The sequence below is a fragment of the Calonectris borealis genome, chromosome 26 (assembly GCF_964195595.1).
Source record: "Calonectris borealis chromosome 26, bCalBor7.hap1.2, whole genome shotgun sequence".
NCBI classification, from domain to species: domain Eukaryota; kingdom Metazoa; phylum Chordata; class Aves; order Procellariiformes; family Procellariidae; genus Calonectris; species Calonectris borealis.
The window spans coordinates 5,543,954-5,563,878 of record NC_134337.1 but is presented as its reverse complement, the minus strand read 5'-3'; the positions used below and the strand labels follow the sequence as shown (position 1 = coordinate 5,563,878).

General features: G+C 42.5%; 2 protein-coding genes across 4 annotated transcripts in view; both read left to right on the top strand.

The window, feature by feature from the left end:
* DSTYK (dual serine/threonine and tyrosine protein kinase) overlaps positions 1-7,674 on the top strand; it is a 28,291-nt gene extending 20,617 nt beyond the window's left edge. The window contains exons 9-13 of one of the 2 annotated variants that reach the window (XM_075174106.1): positions 645-777; positions 974-1,087; positions 1,579-1,693; positions 2,817-2,951; positions 3,998-7,674. In XM_075174106.1, coding sequence (XP_075030207.1) covers positions 645-777; positions 974-1,087; positions 1,579-1,693; positions 2,817-2,951; positions 3,998-4,185 — 685 coding nt within the window. In that variant the 3' untranslated portion in view covers positions 4,186-7,674. The remainder of the gene's footprint in view (positions 1-644; positions 778-973; positions 1,088-1,578; positions 1,694-2,816; positions 2,952-3,997) is intronic. The other variant, XM_075174108.1, reaches the window with a different exon arrangement.
* A 231-nt stretch (positions 7,675-7,905) lies between these two features.
* Positions 7,906-19,098, top strand: RBBP5 (RB binding protein 5, histone lysine methyltransferase complex subunit). 2 transcript variants are annotated; one of them, XM_075174110.1, is made up of 14 exons: positions 7,906-8,032; positions 8,187-8,212; positions 8,336-8,508; positions 9,211-9,351; positions 9,847-10,009; positions 10,474-10,583; positions 10,766-10,885; positions 11,174-11,327; positions 11,438-11,509; positions 12,076-12,193; positions 12,984-13,053; positions 13,172-13,401; positions 13,674-13,868; positions 17,262-19,098. In XM_075174110.1, exons 1-14 carry the CDS (start codon positions 8,014-8,016, stop codon positions 17,285-17,287), a joined length of 1,617 nt encoding a protein of 538 aa, XP_075030211.1. In that variant the 5' UTR covers positions 7,906-8,013; the 3' UTR covers positions 17,288-19,098. The 2 variants fall into 2 exon arrangements, with proteins under 2 accessions (XP_075030211.1, XP_075030210.1); XM_075174109.1 differs by having other exon boundaries at positions 7,907-8,032; positions 17,259-19,098.
* The last annotated feature ends 827 nt before the right edge of the window (positions 19,099-19,925 follow it).

Sequence of the window (19,925 nt, the reverse complement as noted above, 5' to 3'; positions counted from 1 at the left end):
TGTAGTTCTACTCTGCCATCAGTGACTTGACCTCATGAAATGCTGAGCTGCCGTTTCTAGCAAAGGCAAGACAGCTTGCCAGTGCCGCTGCAGAAACACAGCAGGCACAAAACGGCAGGCCGACATGCTCCTTCCTGTCTTAATCTGATTCTCTGGTGTCTGCGCTGTTCAAATGCTTGCTATTTTGCAGAGTAAATTAGAATTAATAGAGTATGATAGCAAACAGTTCTTCCTCCCCTGATTTTTGGTGTTGAATCATCCCTCCTTTCCCAACCTGTCTTTGTCCTCTTTGAATTCACAAAAGAAACTGATGGGTCTGCACTGCAGAAAACAGCTCGTTTTCAGTAAACAGCTGCAGGCAGGTCCTGCAGTACAGACAGCTGAAATAATACAGTATTTCTTTGCTACTATCACCTTTAATAGGCTTTCTTGAGTTTAATTGGATAAGACAGCTGTATATTGTTATGGTCCTCAGAACCGGGGGGTGCTGTGAATTTTTACTGTACGGCACATCGTGTAGGTGTATCTTACTGTTGTGCTAAAGCTGCAGCCGTTGAGCATTTTACCTTTACAAGGTGAGGCTTGGCCTGGGGTGGAGGGAAGGATATAAAAATGACCAACTTTCTGTGCTGAACTTTCTCTAGGTCTCTGCAGACACATGAGCGGCTCGTACATCTCCATGGTTCTGTGATAGATTATGGCTATGGAGGAGGCTCCAGCATTGCTGTCTTACTGATAATGGAACGGTTGCACAGAGACCTCTATACCGGACTAAAGGTAACAACAATCTGTGTGTATGTATATACATTTTTTATACATATATACACACACATTAAAAAAATCCATACCTAAGTATCTATTACTATGTAAAACAAAGCGAGAATTGCTTAGTTTTCAGTGTTTTTGGCAAATAAGTGTAAGCAAAAGTAACTTCCACTTGTAGGAATTAAATCTGTGTTTGTTTATTCTTCAGGCTGGGCTAGAATTAGAAACACGATTACAGATTGCCTTGGATGTAGTTGAAGGAATCCGTTATCTTCACAGTCAGGGACTTGTGCACCGGGATATCAAACTTAAAAATGTCTTGGTAAGGAAAACTTTTGTACCTGGCTAATCCTGAAGTCTTATGAGGCCCTTTTAGTGGGAAGGAGAAGCGTAATATAAGTGAAGTAATAGCTTTCTTCATACAGGATCTTCTAACGTGTGGTATTGTTAGCCACAACGAACCTTGCAGTGAGGTTTCCTTAACTCATTTTCAGGCAGGAAGCCTAGGGGAAAGGGAGCTGTAGAGTGGCTTCTCTTGAAGGTAGAGAGCTTGAGCTACAAGTAAGACTTCTAGTTCCCAGTTCTATTAAAGCCCAACCACACCCTCTATGTAGAAGACAAGTGAAGGCATGTCTTGTTACTGAGCTTAACTAGGTAAATGTTCCAGAGCAGCCAAGTAATCAGAGAAGCTTACTTAAGAACAAATGCCCAACCTGTCAAACATAAAACAGAGTTTAAAACCTTAGCATTAAAATGCAATGTTACAACTGAGAAGTATGGTTGTTAGCTGCCTGTGTATCAATTCTTTTACAGCTTGACAAAAAGAATCGAGCCAAAATCACTGACTTGGGGTTCTGCAAACCAGAAGCGATGATGTCTGGCAGTATTGTAGGCACACCCATTCATATGGCTCCTGAGCTCTTTACAGGTACGTTTGTTGATTGAATCCACTAGTGTCTCACTCTGGCTTGAATTTTGAAGGCTGTGACTTTGAATTAATATCTCAACTTGCTTATGAGGGAAAAATAATTCAAATAACTCAGAAGACTGCCTGCTTAGAATGCATAGTATGTATTGCTTTTCTATATTTTAAGTCTCAGTCTTAAATCTTTGGTTACTTGAAAGAGAACTGTGCGATTCATAAGCTTTGCTGAAGTAATTAATATTCTTGCAATTGGAAAGTTAAATTAGTTATTAGGAAGCTGGAAATATTTGGCTTTCATAGGCGAATACTTCAGAAAGGATCCCCTGTTTTTGTATAGATACCAAGTAAGGAATTTCCACGCTGTTACTACCATGTGGAATGTGTTCAAATTTACTATGTGCTGTGCTTCTGGCAGGCTCTCTAAGCTTTTTTTCCTATGCAAGCATCTTACAGAGGCATGTAGAGGTCCATACCACACTTATGAGAATCCTTTTGGTCTATCTGAGATGCTGTCCCTGCTTTGAGAAGATTGCAATCAAATTGAAGCAACCCTATCTGTGTTTAATTTAGAAAATGTTATTCAGGTGGTTCTCACTACTAACAGTGAAATGCTCATGACTAGCAGGCTAGACCGTGACCTTACAGAGGTGAGCACTGGCTTAGCCCTTACGCACTTACTGTGCTCCATCTTTTCTTATTCAGTGGGTGAACTTGCTATAAATGAGTAATTTCCAAACTTCTGGATTGAGAGGCTGATGTTAGCTCCGTCAGACTCCTGGGCCAGCAGCAGAGCCAAACAGAACTGATAGTCTTACAGATGTTGGTGTTGAAGTCTGAAATACATCTGAGCACCTGTACTGCAGTGGTCCATGAACCTTAACTTGGGAACTGCTGGTACAGGTTAAGTGTATAAATCCTCTGAGGATGGAAGGTCTTGACTTTTATCCCTCCACCTTTGGCAACGACTCCTGATGTGTTACTAGGCTTCATACAAGTCTTGCCTTCTGGCAGTGAAATTGTGGTTTTAATTTGAGGAAGTGGAACACTGAGATTGGTTCTCGGACTGCTCAGTTTCCAGTGGTGAAGATGATGTTTGCCCTGCTCATCAAATGTATTTTTGTCACAGGAAAGTATGATAACTCAGTGGATGTTTACGCATTTGGCATTCTGTTTTGGTACATTTGTTCGGGACATGTGAAGTTACCAGAGGCTTTTGAGAGATGTGCAAGCAAAGATCACCTTTGGAACAATGTTAGAAGAGGTATAAATGGCTTATTTTAAACTCTATTGATTCATACCTTATGCTTGAGTAAAATTTGAGAGGAGATTAAGAAATCCATTTTTATCCTCTTGGAACTGAAAGGTAAAAATACAAGTTGTATTGCTTCATTGACGGTCTAAAGAGTAACACTTACCTACGTAAACTTGGACATATTCTACTGAAAGTCTAACTAAAATTAGCAGGGAATGGAAAAAAAAAAAAAAAGGCTTTCAGTTAACCACCTCCTTGCCATAGTGTCATAGGAGCTGTGCTAGCACACCACTTAAACCGTGCGAAGTAGTACACCACTTATGATGTAAACTAGATCCCAGAACCAGCCAGGCATGATCCCCTAAGGAATGTTTAATCCCTTGCAGTTTCTGGAGGCCGTGGAGATCTCTACATTCAAGTGCTTAATACGCAGCATGCTGAGGAAGCTGGATGTTGAGTAAAACACTGATAGTTTTTCCCCAAAATATAAACTCATTCTTATGCCTGTGTAGAATCATGGTTTCGTGTAGTATTGTATTTAGTGGTAGCTTAATCCTTCATGCTGCATCATGGTATTGGAATGCCTTACTACTTTCTGTCCTTAGTTCCTGTCCATATAATCTCTGCCCTTCTCATGTGAAAAAGATTAACTCAGATGAGTGAGTCTTGTACTTGGTCAGAAGGCTGCACTCACTGCTTGTTCTCATGTTCAACTTGCTCCCAAAGGCACCATTATGAGTGGATGTGGGGGGGACTTGTTTTCTTATAGCGGAGGGTACTCATTTTCTTCCCAAATAGTTGCAAAGAGGAGGCTCCAGTGAAACGAAATGTATTTGCCATCCTCTGGAAGTGTGCATGATCTCCTGAGCGACTTCAGCAATGCTCCCAAAGATGTCTCAGCGGCGTTGCTGAGATGAAAGCCTTTATCAATAGCATTAGACCCCTGACAGTCCACTTTGGTCACTTCAGCCTGCACCAAAGTAATAAGCATCAGACAAAGCTTCTCTCAGATTGGAGGTGTACTGATGGTAACCAGGTCCCTCTCCATTTTCCAGGAGTTCGCCCGGAGCGTCTTCCGGTGTTTGATGAGGAATGCTGGCAGCTGATGGAAGCCTGCTGGGATGGAGACTCCTCCCAGCGCCCTCTCTTGGGGATTGTTCAACCTATGCTGCAGGGGATCATGGACAGGCTCTGCAAGTCAAGCTCTGAGCACCCAAATAAAGGGTTGGATGACTCTACTTGAAAAGGAAGCGCAGAAGAATTTTTAATTGTGGGAGAATTCTGAACCCCTAACTCTGCAGATGGCTTCTTCGGATGTAGCTCTTTGTGGCTAACATGAGTGGGACAGGTAATAGCAACCAGAAGATTGCTCAGAGGTGAGACCTCGGCAATGTTTCATCTTGAATAGCGGCCAGAGAAATCTCCCCCGGTACACTCCATTGATGCTAGTTACCCCGCTGCAGCTTTTATTACGGAGTTGTGCAAATAAGATAAAAAAAATCCATGCCCTTGAACTGAAAGGGATTTTTGCCAATCCCACACAAACACCAATCAAAGAAAAGCATCTTGTGTGTTCCAGGTAGCGTCTGCGTTGCTAGGAGTTGATTACGACAGTCTTTACTCAGTAAAGTAAAAACTCTTCCCATTAACTGATGGTCCTAGGTGGCCTTCGGTCCACCCGTAACTATCCCAATCACTTATCGATTGGCACCAATTACAGTGCGGTTGGAGAGGAAAGAGAAAGCAGAGGCTCTAGGCTAGAAAGTGTTCAGAAGCTAAGAGCACCTATCTGTATTAGCTTCTTGCCACACTCAAAATGTTTACATTGACAGGAGCAAAGCTTCCATGTTTTACCTAAGGGGGTTTATCTACTGTTCCACTGCAGTGCAAATACCCCAAGTTATAAGCTATTTATCTCTTATGTACCCTTCACCTCTTACTTACGTAAACAAGCTCTTTTCTGGTAATTTTGCTTCATAATAGGTATTTGAATGTCTGAAGAAACCTGACCTTTCTTTTACAGTCTTCTGGTAAAATGGAAGACTGCTCAGAGATTACATATTGTAATACTGAAACAAAGTCATTACAGCTAATGACTGTCCATGGGGAAAGTGCCAATTCATTTTAATTAAATTTGGGTTTTGAATTAGTTGTAAAGGCAATGACAGTTTTAAATTGTGCTAACCATGACAGACATATTTTTAAAAATAAGGTTTCTTCAGCTTTTTTAAAGTCACGTGCTTGGTGAGAGCATACTCGAGGGAAAACAGGTCATTCATTCTTCTTCAGTAGCTGTGTATCGTGGCTCTGTCCATTGATCTGATCGTTTCACTCTGGGATCTCTAATTTGGCTGTATTGAAAAGAATAAAAAAGGGGGGGAGGGGAATCCTTTGCAAGGAAGGTGTGGGCTGGGGTGGTCCTGCTGCCCTTCCCAAGAGGGCTGCTTTTGAAAAGAATATCCTTGCCCTTTGCCTTTTACATTTCTGGGGCAAGATTGGTTGGTCTTAATGTAACATACCTACGGGGTGGAGGCTGAAATAGAAAATGCACCTTGTTTACTACATGAGGAAATACTGAGTTGGCAAGTTCTCCCTGGGTTTACTGTTCCTTCCAGCTGCAGGGGATGAGCATGCAATGGCTTTGTTTCCCAGGAAAGCTAGCATGCTGCATCCAAAGTAGTGTAGGCATGTGGAATTACTGCACCTTGTTGCTGGAATTTATTGGCTAGTATACAGCAAAATTACAACCGATAGTCTGCCTGTTAAACAGCTTGAACAAAGGAAAGGGATACATAACCCTGCAGTATTAGTTTAGTTTAAATCTTCCTTTCTTTGTGCAATAAACAGAATTAATGCTTTTTTTTACATAAAAAAGACTTTTTTACTTACGTGCACGTGTGGGCATTTTTCTGGTCTGTGATGGCATTAACAGTATGGTTCTATACAAACACAGCCTCGCCAGCTGCTCCAGCTGAAAGTGCAGCAACCAAGAACCACATGCGCAGAAGTATTTTCCCAAGTAGAATGGTTGGGCGTTTCACTGCCTTGGTGCACACTCATGCCACCAATGACACTAACAGTATTAATTCTGTTCTACTGTGTGTGGTGGTTAGTAATCTTATTTAAAACTAGGAGAGTCAAGGTCAGTTTCTGGCAATTAATAGAGGTAGCTTGTGTAAATAATAAATGTATGAATAAAATTTAAATCTCTGTATATGCAATTCCAGAAATGTCTTGTATAGCTTTTCCTGCGTAGCCATCTCCAGACACTTATCTGATGCCTTTTTATTGTTGTTTGTAGCTACCTTGATGTCTTGTTTTCCATTTGGTTTGTCTTTTTGCACGTGCGGCACTGTAGGTCTGCAGGTTTTCCTAAACTCAGTACAGCTGCTTCTCTGCATTTTTTTTTTTGTTGGGTATAAAGTCTGCCTGACTGAACTTGTTTTGAAAGATTCCACACATGCTGTTTATCTTTAAAACTAGTGTTCCCCTCTCCTCTGCCCCATTAGAGCAAGGCAAACAAGGTGAATAATTACTTTATTAAAAGATTCCAGAGAACGTAAATTGAAAGTGGTTCTGAACTCGAACACCTCTGAGCCTGGTGCAGTGAGCAGGTACTCTTCTCCCAGATGAGGCTACCTTCATCGCCTCAATCTACTGAAGATGTTTGTTACGGTATGTTTTAATGTTATGTTACAAAAGGTTGCTTATAACTCGTGCATTGTACAATGTACCACATGTAACCAGGCAGTGGACCGGCTTCTGGTGTGTGTGGACGCAAACCAGCGCCTGCTGTTCCAGTAATGTGATCGTTGCCACTTAAAACCAGCTAAATCCCAGAGGCTGAGGCTGACTTCTGTCAACAGTGAGGAGTAAAATGGAGATCAGGCCTAAAATGATTTTGGAAAAAAGCTTTGTTTACAAAGGTGTGAGGTTTACATGCTGCTGTGGCCGAGGTGGCTCTGCTGGAAGAGTCACCAGCTCATCGCAAGGTTCAAGTACAGCCCGAGAGGCTCTAGGAACTTGCCCAGTTTTAAGCCTTTCCTTCACACTACACTTGGTGGGACGAGCTGGGAGAAAACGCACTCGCACCGTAGGGGCTGAGGGACGGTCTGGAGGGCTGCGGCAGCCTGGCAGAGCGATGCCCCTTCTGCCGTACCTTGCTGCCAGAGCACTGTGTCTTGAAGCACCAGACACTTGGCTTAATTCAGAGGATTATTGCTTACACTAAATGCCTTGTTTTGGGGCTGAAAAGCAGGTGTGGAGGTTAGTGGCTGGGCTCCCTCCCCATCCCACCCTGCTGCGGTATTTGGGGAAGGGGAGAGCAGCCCCCTGCCTTCCCCGCCCCCACTAATTTTAGCTTAAATAAGTTTAACAAATAACTCCTCTTTTTTTGTTGTTTTCTAAAGCAGAGCGGCCCTTTATCTGCTTCAAACTCCCTCGGGGTTTAAAATAAAATAGCACTAAATGTTCTTACAGCGGCTTCGCGTGCTTGGTCCCGGTGCGTGTTACGGCGTTATAGGAAAAAATGTAACGAGCGCGTACGAGACAGTGCAATAACCGAGCGACCCGGCCCAGCCCTTGTATCTTCTTGTTATTATTACTGTTATGTTTTGTATCCCACCCGCGCGGTACTAACCCCCCCTCCCGCGCTCCGTGTGTTGTAAGAGACGCGACCGTGAGCCCAGGCTTCGCCCCCGGGCGCTGCACAATAAAGCTGCTGTCAACGGCCGCCCCCCGCCCTTCTCGGTGCTTCTTCCGCCGCGCCCCGGAACCCCGGGCGTGCGGCCGCGGGGCCCGCCCGGAACCCTCCGCGCGCAGGCGCCGGGCTGTCCTCCGCGCTGCCTGAGTCCCGCCGTGCTCCCGGGCACCGCCGCCGCGCGGGGAGGGGGCGGCGCTGGGCCCGGCCGCCGTGGGGCGGGTGGAGCCGGGCCGTGAGGTGCCGCTGGGTCGCGGGGCTGGAGGAGAAGGGGAGCGGGGATTCGTCAGGCGAACGCCGGGGGCGGCGCAGCGCAGGCCCCCAGCGGGGTCCTTCGGCGACGGGGACGGAGGGAGCGGGACGGCGGCCGCGATGAATCTGGAGCTGCTCGGTGGGTCCGGGCCGCGGGGGGGGCGGCCGGGCCGGGGGCCGTCGGCCGTCCGTGGGCGGGTGTCGAGCCGCCGCCCCGCCGGCGGTCAGCCGGGGCGGGCCGCGGGGGCGCCGGGCGCGCCTCACTCAAGCGCTGTCTTTGCGTTTCGTTGCAGAGTCCTTCGGCCAGAACTACCCCGAGGTAAACGTTCCTCCCCGCCCCGCCGGGCTGCCCCCGTCCCGCCGGCTGCTGCGAGCGGCTCGGCGGCCGGGCGGGGCGGCGGCGGCGGCCTGACCGCCCCCCCCCGCTGCCCTCTCCCCGCAGGAGGCCGATGGCACGCTGGACTGCATCAGCATGGCCCTGACCTGCACCTTCAACCGCTGGGGCACGCTGCTGGCCGTGGGCTGCAACGACGGGCGCATCGTTATCTGGGACTTCCTGACCAGGGGCATCGCCAAAATCATAAGCGCTCACATTCACCCCGTCTGCTCGTTGTGGTGAGAAGAGGCTCATTTTCTCTCAGAACAACTCAATTCAATGTTTAGTTGTAGTTGAGCTCGTAGCCGAGGACTAGCCGAGCCTAGCTAGCCTAGCCTAGCTCTTGTAGGACGAGAGGAAATGGCCTCAAGTTGCGCCAAGGGAGGTTTAGACTGGACATTAGGAAAAGTTTCTTTACTGGAAGAGTGGTCAGGCCTTGGAACAGGCTGCCCAGGGAAGTGGTGGAGTCCCCACCCCTGGAAGTATTTAAAAGACGTGTAGATGAGGCGCTTAGGGACATGGTGTAGTGGGCATGGGGGTGTTGGGTTGACGGTTGGACTCGATGGTCTTAGAGGTCTTTTCCAACCGTAATGATTCTACGATTCTATGCACTAGGTATGAAGGGCTATTCTCATTTTCGTTCGAATGTGCCCATGCCTGTGTTTGCTGAGCATCAGATGCTCTGACATCCTGACAGCTCTTCACACCTGGGCGTGTGGTTACTGAAATGCCAGCCCGTGGCGGGATACTCGGTTATGTCTTAGGATAGCTTCCTTTAAGAGAGTTTGGAAATGCCTATTAAGTCTTTGGATGTTAGGTTATTTTTCAGGCTAACAGATTTATATCTGAGCCTGATAAGTTGATCTGATAATTTTAAACTGTGGGTGTATGTTTTATGTGTTTAAACATATGTTTACTTGAACTGCCTCTCGTTACTGTAGCTGGAGTCGAGACGGTCACAAACTGGTGAGTGCTTCGACCGATAACATTGTGTCGCAGTGGGATGTGCTCTCTGGAGACTGCGACCAGAGGTTTCGATTTCCTTCACCTATCTTGAAAGTTCAGTACCACCCTCGAGACCAGTAAGTCCTGTGAAAAAAGGGTTGAATGCTCTCATTTGGGTAGAACTGCTCTTACTGGTAGAACTAATGGTTATTAAACTTTTTTTATTGCAGTTTGCAAAGTGATTTTTTCCAAATCCAGTAGATGCTGTCAATGTATCTTCTTTTTGTGATTAGAACCCTAACTGGATTTGTTGTGGCTCTTTTTGTTATGAAAACATCAGGAAGGAGGAGAGTAAACAAGAGAATAATTCTTAGAAATGTGTATAGAAATGTCTTGCTGAGTTTACAAGTTACTGCATAAACTTGGAGAAGCTTCCAGAAAAAGAAAAGAAATGAAAGTAGACACCAGCTTAATGTCATGTTACGGTTAAAGTAACAAAGATGAAATAAGATAATAAAAATACAGAGGATTCTGTATTTCTTGATATAGGTTGAGATTTTTTTCTTACTTCTACATGTGGAAACTTCTTTTCCAGAGAAGAAACTACTAATTCTTCTTTTTCTGCTCTGCAGAAACAGAGTTTTGGTTTGTCCCATGAAGTCGGCGCCGGTGATGCTAACGCTGTCAGACTCCAAACATGTTGTCCTACCTGTGGATGATGATTCTGATCTCAATGTTGTGGCCTCCTTTGACAGGCGAGGGGAATACATTTATACGGGCAATGCCAAGGGGAAGGTGAGACTTTAGCAGCCGGCCCTGGATGCAATAGATTAGATTTCTTCCTGTCTTTATCAAGGTGCTTAACGCTTCTGGGTTGCATTCTTTGTTTTAATACACAAATGAGGCTTCCTGAACGTCTCTTGAATAATTGATATTGCGCTGATATGATCTTCTGAATAAAGCATCGCACTTTATCTTTGAAGATCTCTAGACTATAGTCTTTGTCTGAATTAGGTCTTTGTGTTGCTGTTGTCTTTGACCATATTTGTTGGATCCTTTTCCAGTGTAAATAAACTGATGTTTATGTCGCAGAACTGTCACAGAAACTGTAGTAGAAACTACAGTTGCAGAATCCCAGCTATTCCTGTGTAGATTGCTGAGGCTTCTGTTGTCAGGGTTAGTAGCTGATGTGAAAGGTACCGAAAGGGGAATGAGTTATGATGAAGACACTGATTGCCTTCTGTCTCCTTAACCTTCAGATCTTGGTCTTAAAAACAGACACTCAGGATCTTGTTGCTTCCTTCAGAGTGACAACTGGAACCAGCAACACCACAGCTATTAAATCGATTGAATTTGCTCGGAAAGGAAGGTGAGTTACTTCCTCTATCAGGTGGTGTCTTTAAAGATGAATTGAAAGCTATAGGGTACGTTGACAGAGCATACAAGGTCTTAAACCCCCCCCCACACAAATCTTTCATGGAAGATATTCTAATTCTTTTTATTTTCTTAGTCTTCTACTGTAATGCATGTTCTGTGCCCTCCTTCCTACAGCTGCTTTTTAATAAACACAGCTGACCGGATAATCAGGGTGTACGATGGCCGTGAAATTCTAACTTGTGGACGAGATGGGGAGCCTGAACCAATGCAGAAGCTGCAGGATTTAGTGAACAGGTAAGAGGCAGCAGAATGGCTGGTCAGCCTGACTTGAAGAGGTGAGGTTTGTGTGCTCTGCACTAACGGGAGTCTCAGGACGAAGGGTAGCTCAGTATCTTATTTGGTGTAATGGACAGATGGTTTTATATGAAGCCTGTCTGTCACAACTTGATCTGAAGTTTCAATATTATTTGTGGATGGGACTATGTAAGATCTCAGTCTGAAGAACAAGCCCACTCCGCAGTCCTGCATCCTCCATGTTGTGCTGTTGTTTAAGTGTTTAGCTTGCGATGTTTTTGCATGCAGGACACCGTGGAAGAAGTGCTGTTTCTCTGGTGATGGTGAATATATAGTGGCAGGTTCAGCACGACAGCATGCCCTGTACATTTGGGAAAAGAGTATTGGAAACCTAGTGAAAATCCTCCATGGGACCAGAGGAGAGCTGCTCTTGGATGTAGCAGTAAGAAAACTGTCTGCTATTACGATGTTTCTTGTTATTTTGAAAACTAAGCTTTCTTAATTCCATTTACCAATTAAGTTCCTTCTCTTTTCTCTTCCAAATAAATCTAGTGGCATCCTGTCCGACCGATTATAGCTTCTATTTCAAGTGGTGTTGTGTCAATATGGGCTCAGAATCAAGTGGTAAGCATTTTAGATCACTTCCTTAAGAGGATTCCCCAGTGGTCTCCATACTTGTAGACTGAATTACTGCATGTTGAAATCCTTTATTAAATCCCAATTCAACAAGCTCGTTAGGTTCACCTGTGTAACTTGAAATGTTTGCCATCTTGTTGAATGTGAGGAGGGGACTCAACTTCAGTTGCTGAACTAGTTAAGCTTTGCATTGAAGTCTTAAATATTATCACAGGGACACTTTATGTGGAAATGGTGTCCTGAATGTGTCGTGTAAGTGCAGGAAATGTGTGAGTGAGCTAAAACTTAAGTGGCTAAACATGAACATACAGCTTATTATTATTGCATACATTGCAATATTTAAGGAATATTATGATGTTATATTTCCAGTAGGAATTAACTTGTGCAGTTTCTAATTTGCCACATGACTGTGGACCCGAATGAGGCTTGATTTTTGTGATCTTGCGTGTGGCTTGGGGGATTTTAATGCAGAATGAGACTGTAATTGCATGAGTCCTCACTACGACTGCTGTTCCTTTGCATACAGTAAAAATTGTTCTGAATTTGTGGTTTAGGAAAACTGGAGTGCCTTTGCGCCTGACTTCAAAGAGCTGGATGAAAACGTAGAATATGAAGAGAGAGAGTCAGAGTTTGACATTGAAGATGAAGATAAGAGTGAACCAGAACAGACAGGTACCGCATAAACTGTGTTTCTGTGTAGCAAATAATTTGTAGTCTGAATACATAAGCATAGTAAAAGTTAAAACTAGTGGTCACGGTAGTATGCGTGGGCGTTAAGTGACAAAAGAGAAGTGGAATAAATGAAGATGTATGAACTAGCACAATCCTGCCAATTGACATGCAACATTTGTTTTAGAAATGCCTCCCCTCTCCAATGTATGTTTATGCAAAAAGCAATAGCAAATAGACATATATGGTTGTACAGGCTTGCTCTAACTGAAGCAGTGCTGAATTGGAATCAATAGCAGCACAGCCTGGCCACTTGGTGGTGCCAAAAAGTTGTGTACTGTGAAAGGCTATAGTTAAACTATGGAAAAGAATAAGGATTATTCCCAGCATACCACAGAGCTCTCCTCATTACCAGGCTTTACAGCTCTTCTCATATTTAGATTAATTGTTGTTGAGCAGTTTTTAATATTAAGTGTAACATTGGCTTGGGCGAATTAAGCATTGAAACAAGTTTCTTCTGATTAAGAACTGTTTTAGTGAAAACAACAAAACATTTAGAAGATTTAAAATCTTCTATCTAGCTTTACTGCTAGTGTTTTATAACAATAGGTCTGTATTAGAACATAGAAAAAAAATAAAAACCTAATGGATTTAAGAGGAAATTCTTTAGGCTTGTTTTCTGCTTTAATTCTCATTTCTGCATGTGGAGACATTTAAGCACAGTCCCATTCTTTCAAAGTCATTTGGCCTTTTCCTTATTGTCTTTAATTCTTCTTTTTTCCCTGCTTTTCAGGTGCTGATGCTGCAGAAGATGAAGAAGTGGATGTAACTAGTGTGGATCCCATTGCTGCCTTCTGTAGCAGGTGAAAGAATAATTGTTTTCTTTAAAGTATGAATACAAAATGTATCACTAAGATTCTCTGTATAATATGTTATAATAACCACTAATTTTAAATGAAAGCAAATTTTTTTACTTCACAGTGATGAAGAACTGGAGGACTCCAAAGCTCTGCTTTACTTACCCATTGCTCCTGAAGTTGAAGATCCAGAAGAAAACCCCTATGGACCTCCACCAGATGCGGTTCAGAGTTCTTTAACTGATGAGGGAATAGGTTCTGAGAAGAAGAGGCAGTCCTCCTCTGATGGACCTCAGGCACCAAAGAAGAAGCCCAAAACCACCAACATTGAACTACAAGGAGTACCTAATGATGGTGCGTAGAAGCTGCCATTGTTTTGTTGCCTGTTCTGCACCTGAAATGGTCTGAAGACCAGAAGTTCAGAAGGTCACTCCTTAATTTTCTTCTTCCTGTGAAGTCACTTCTTACAGCAGTTATTAATGGTCACCAACTCTGCAAATTTTGCTGGCATTTTGCAAACTGGGAATGAGCAAAGGGATCCTGAAACTGTAATTTTTAATGATGTATGTGCTGATAGAAGCATCCCAAGAGATAACTCCCTTTGGTAACACATTGTCTCTCCACAGAAGTCCATCCGCTGCTGGGTGTGAAGGGAGATGGTAAATCCAAGAAGAAGCAAGCAGGCAGGCCTAAAGGATCAAAAGGTAAAGACAAAGATTCTCCATTTAAACCGAAACTCTACAAAGGGGACAGAGGTGCTTTACCTCTGGAAGGAGCAGCGAAGGGTAAAGTGCAGGCGGAGCTGGGACAGCCTTTGACAGGTAAGGAGAACCCAGCGTGAGCGTCGTTGGCTTGCTTGGTGGCCTTGCTTTGTACAGACCTCGACTTAATATAGTCATTGCATTTTATCTTCCCAAATGGCACTTGCTCACTAAACGTTTAGCTGCTGTCAAGGATAGGCAAAATTTTACATTTTTTTAAGTGGAAGTGCTTTCGATATTTTTAATAAAACTGATATCCATGTCTGTGTTGTTGCATATAAAGAGCATGTAGGGTTTTTAATAGAGATTGAGCACTATTTAAAAAGAAAAAAGTCTTGTGATGACTTTAATCTTTTCAATAACTTCTATCAACTCTTACATGAACAGTAATAATGTTTGGTTTTGCTGGGTTGATTTTGAGGGGGAAAAATGTAAATAGTGAAGGATTCTGAAGCTTAAATTGGCGTTTTGAGCCATTAATACTAGGCAGGATGATGAAGAACAGAAACGTTCTGTAAGCAGAAATAGGAAATGGAGCATCAATAATGCTCCGTTTGATAAACGAACCCTGAGATAAAATTCAGGAGCTGAATTTTCTATTCCTAGCTGTACAGCAGCCTTAGTTAAATTCCAGAAAGTACAGTTGCTGTAAATGAGCATAGGTTTTGGTTGACTTTTCTCCCCTTTTTTTTTTCTTTTTTTGTCATATTTTGTTGGTTGTGTACTAAAACAGGACTGTTGCAGTCACCTCTGTTGGGGCCCAGAATTAGTCTCAGACAAAGTGTTTCCCATCTGTCTCATTTGCTTCTTCAGCTTCTTAGTTGGGAGAAGTTCGTTCCAGTGCAGTAAAGAAAGCATGTGTTTGGATTAAGTGATGTGGACTCCATTTTTTTTAGATTGTAATGAAGAACTCGGGGTGGATATATAAACAGTTTCAAAGACACGGTGTAATTGATATATCAAATTTTGCATTTCCTTGAACTCAGCAGCTGCTGCTGTGGATTTTAGACTGTACAGAAGTGATTTTATTTCCGCCCCCCCCTTCCTTCCCTCACTGCTGGTCCTATGCTACCCACCTTGCTCATTGTCCTTCCTGCTCAGCTCCTGTTATGTTGCTTGTACTAGTACTGATAATTGCTATTTGCAGAAAAAGGGAATGTGATAAAAGAAACTTAGTCTATACATGGAAAAACGTGGTGGATGTTTTCTGGGCTTCCATTTAATCCTTTCACACTGCACCTGGCAAAATCCGGAAATTAAACAGATAGCCCGGAATATCCTTAGCCCTTGTTTGTACCCTGGGAGGTACTGAGTAGCTTCTAGTGTCAGATTTGCCGGACAGAGTGATTCTCTTTTGACTTCTTAAGTCATTAGGGGTCACCCAGTATGTTTTAAAGTATGATAGTAAGGAATTGTCTGGATTGTGTGGATCCTCTGATGTTTTTGCTGGCATCTGTTACACATCCTGATCGCGCTGTTGTGCCGTACTGGATGGACAAGACTGGTTTGAAGACCAAATGAATGTAACCGTTAGTTCCATCAGCAGGCTTGTTGATTGTTTTCTTTTATCACGCTGCTAATTAACATGATCATATGAAAAAGGTTATAAATGAGAAAGGATCGTGCACTGGAAACTTAACAATGTGGCTTCCAAAACGAATTTCGGTCGTCATTTGCTTCAGAAAAACAATGCTGTGTATTTTGACTTTTCCATGTTTAAGTAGCCGTATAAACAGTCTGTTTTCAGAGAAGTAATTTTAATAGCAAGTATTTTTGTTCAACTTTTTCAAGGTATGTTTATATAAGTTTGTTATCAACCTGTTTTACTAATTTGCTTGATCTACATTTGTAGACAGATCTCAGTGTACTTTCTTCTTGCAGCTTGTGATCACTATTGCATTGGTCTGTTCTGAGAGCTGGAAAAATAATACTCACATTTCCTCTAACACATTTCAAATGAAGCAACATTCTAGAGAGACTCCTTTCTTGTTTTCTTACACATCCTTGCAAAGCCATATTTGGAGGATTTTTGTGTGGTTTTGCTTGTAATGCTCCCATGCAGTTGTTAGTCTGACTTGCTCTAAAAGACAACAGTGGAATTTTACTGGCTATTGCTGCTGAGCTTGGGATGTGCATACCCATACTGTGCCAGTACAGTTAGCTTTGGTTTTTGGACACTGTAAAATAGAAGTTTTCTTTTCTTAGGAACAGACGGGTTTAGACCCAAGTTCCCTACTTACTTTACCCATATATCGGAGATGGCAGAGCTTTCTAAAATTTACTTTTAGTCTTTGTTGCCTGTAAGCACTTCAAGGTATTTTTCCATGGTGGTGTCCTTTAGCTTGATTGAGCTATAGGCAAATAATTAATATTGCTATAATGGACTTCTGTCTCTCATTAGGACCTGTTGTTATGCTCCCTTCTAGAGTACTGTTGACTTAAGAGGATCTAATAGATCCGTGCAGTAGATCTCAGTAGTCAGTGTTGGAAGTGTCTGTGTGAGTCATGTAATGAGAAGAACATATTGTCCACTGAAAGAAACTGTCACTTGGATCTTTCCAAACTCACAGTAGTCTTTTAGGCCATGAAGTTCATGTCTGTCTTCCTTTGTTCTCTTTACGGCTTGCACTTACAATTCCTATTTTGGGCAGCCAGTTTTTTCTTGGGGTTGCCAGTGTTCCACCATGTGTAAATACATACTTCCAAATTCAAATGGTCACTTCCCTGGGGCCAGACTGCTTTTTCTGTCTCTCGTGCATGAAGCTGTTAATTCTGCTAGTTCCTTGTGCTGTTGCTTTCTGAAGTAACTAATCAGTCGCTAAAACAGTCACACAACAAGCATTTCTCCTCTGGAAACTGTTTGCTGATATGCCATAATACAGTGTCTTTCTGCAAGCTGCGTGGCCGGGACTTGGAGCCTGCTGCAAGTGTGTCTGTGTCACTGTGCTGTGCAGTCTGGCAGTAAATGTCTTATTCTTAAAGCTGCTACGTAAAAATCAGGTTTCAGTGTAAACAAACTGAGAAGCTTGATCTGTTTTAGAGTTTTAGAATAAAATCTTACGGCAATCTGGTTTAATCCAAACTTAGGTGGAACTTGTTGTTTTCAGTTGTATTTTGCTCTGAGATTTTGGGATTGATAAATCAAAGAATTTTACAGCAGGTAAGTTTGCTCGCGACTTTGTGGAGTAAAAGCTGAGAGTTCCGTAGCCACCTTGTCCATGCCTGTGCACGTGATCTCAAAAACAAATGCAGAAATGCTAGAGATCTTAATTTGTCATAGGCAGTATCTTGTTGATGATACCTCATTCTGAAAAGAATGGCTTTATCTAGAAAATCTTGTTCTCTTTCATGTTTTTTCTGGAAATGCTACCATATTTGGTGGTCTTTGGTTTCTGGCAACATCTGTTTGAGTCTGACTACTTATTTTTCACCTGTCTTTGATCTCTTTAGCAGGTGGTGCAATCTCAGAATTGTTATGAAGACACTCTTCTTTATCTTCCTGTATTCTTTCCTATATTGGCACCATAATGTGGAAAATAGATGAAATGCTCAGTCAGAGTGGACTGACTAATACAGCAGACTGATTGTTCATGGATTCAGGGAGTGACTTTTGTCAGAAATGAATATGGAAGAGGAAACGGCCTTCATTCCTCCTTAACTGCCTCTTCATCGAACAGTGTAAGATGCTGACTCTCAGGTCATGCGATTTGCAAAGAGACTAACGGGACTGCCTTTGTGTTGACATGGATAACTATTTCTAAAGTGAGCTGGTACCCAACACTCTGCCACTCCACAGCTGATCAGCCATTGTCTTTTAAATATTTTTTTTTTGTTCCTGGATTGAAGAATACCCGAAGTGTGTATTTTTATTTCCGATGCCGTATGACTGTATATCCTGCAAACTTCCCTTTCTTTGCTGTTAATTTTCATTTCAGTGAGTTGTAAGTCCTTCTATGCCAGCTGCATTACCTTATCAGCTTTTCTGTTAGCTCAGTGTGATGTCTTCTATGCTGACATGCTTAGTGAAACACTGCTGCTGATTATGTGCCAGGTTTGATTTCATCTCAAGTGGATAGAGATCTAACGTGAAGAATCAAGACACCCTCTGAAGTCTGCAAAGAATGAATCTTCATATTGTGAATATTTTTGACATGAAGGATGACTCTGCTTATGGGAAAAGGAACAAGTGAAAGTAGCTGTAGATAAAATACTCAGTTTATATGCTTTCTTCTAGCCTGTGATATGAAAAGCTGTGTTGGCAGTTTCTTTCTGTCCTTACAAGTGTTTTTATTCTGTCTCTTTCCTATGAGGTGCCCTACCAGAAGCAATTGGTTTCCTCCTTAGCTGGTAGGTACTGGCAGTTAGAGAAAAAAGCAGAACCAGTATTTCTCTGAACTGAAATAGTAGTTTTTCAGGTTTTTTTTCCCACTTGGATCAAGAATGGAAGAAAGATGAATGCTAACAGCTCATTCCCAGCCATGCTTTAACCTTTTATTCCTTAAAGACGGTTGTAATATTTACCTTGTGGGAATGGGAAGAGACGCTTTCTCTATCCAATACCTACAGCCTGACACCTCTCTGTACTAGACCAACTGCCTGTTAAAAGAAAGTTTTCATTCCTAATGCCCCTTGTTTTATAGACTTTTATAGTTCCTATGCAATTACTTTCAGTTTTTCCCCAGATGTAATTACTGAGATTATCACTACGTATTTAAATTTTCAAAGTATCCTGCAGACATTAAAAACCAAGAAGAGGAGTCATAAAGAGATTTATTAATTTGCAGTCGGAAATATGCAGTAGTTGCATGAGATATAAGCATGGGAAGAGAGGAGACATTTTAAATCGGAAGATTTTTTAAAACTGATATTTTCATTTCCAGCTTTGGTACAGTGGCCTGCTTCATTAAGTGACATTCATTCCCGTGCGTACAGTATTAGTTTTCTTTGTTCTTTCTGCTTGTAGGATGACTCGCATCTTTCCTGGAACACACTTGTGTCAAATCCGCCCATATGTGGTGTGGCTGAGCCCACAAGCTTTAAAAGATGCACAGGCAATGGTTCTTTAGATTATTTTAAAGCATATAATTTGCCACAGACTCCAGCCTTCATTTCTGTTAAAACTTCTCTGTACAGTGTATATGTCCTTGGTTTATTTTCTTCCATCTTTTATTTTATTTTTTGGTATCTGTAGTTTTGTACAATATTTGTCGGATACTGGCTTGATGGTAGTGTATAGCAGTGATGTTAGTTTTTGTGTTTGTAAATAAAGAGGTATGTTTTATTTCCTAAAGTCAATGGGTAAGTTTTGGCTTTTCCATACTTCTGTGATTGTTTATATTGTGACAATGTTTAGGAATCCTACAATCAGCTCCGCTGCAAACACAGACATACTGTGCCTTCACCACAGCTGGTGTGTTGTTGTTTGCTTGGTTGGTTTTTTAGTGTGGCATTTGTTTGATGATCTCTTTTCAAGAGACAGGAGTCAATCTGTAGTCTAATAAAAGCCCTGTATACCTGAGCGCAGCCTAGGCACTCCGAGACAGACGTGCGAAAGAGGAGCTGAACACAAAGCGGGTGTGGAGTGCACCTCCAGGGAAATTGAATGTGGAAAATACATATACTAGATCTTCAGAAGTCCTCATTTTAATAAATTAAGGATTGTTAGGAAGAGAAATATGGATATTCATTAGCAGAGCTGTTGAAGAAAATGGCAATCCAAATCCTTTCTGCAATCCATAATTCAATTGCTGTAAGGAGACACTGATTATTGAACTGGCTTGACCACAGTTCAATTACGCCATCAAAAATAAGTAACTTTGATATTTTTTCATGAAGAACTTTTTTAGTAGTGCATTATTCTTTTGGGACACTTGAGCACTAAGCGAACGAGTGGTTTCTGTTTTAGAGATGCATAAATTGAATGCGGAGATTTTGGCTCAGATCGCTCTTCGGAGTCGGTGGCTGTATGTGATGCAGAACACGGGGCTCAGGCTCGCAGCTCCTCTGAGTGATGAGGCCAGTGCTGTTGAATCTCTTCTGAGTCTGATAGTCAAGAGCCTAATACGATTCTTTTATGCTGGGTCCTCATCTCAGAGGACTCGCTTTGGCTTCAGACTT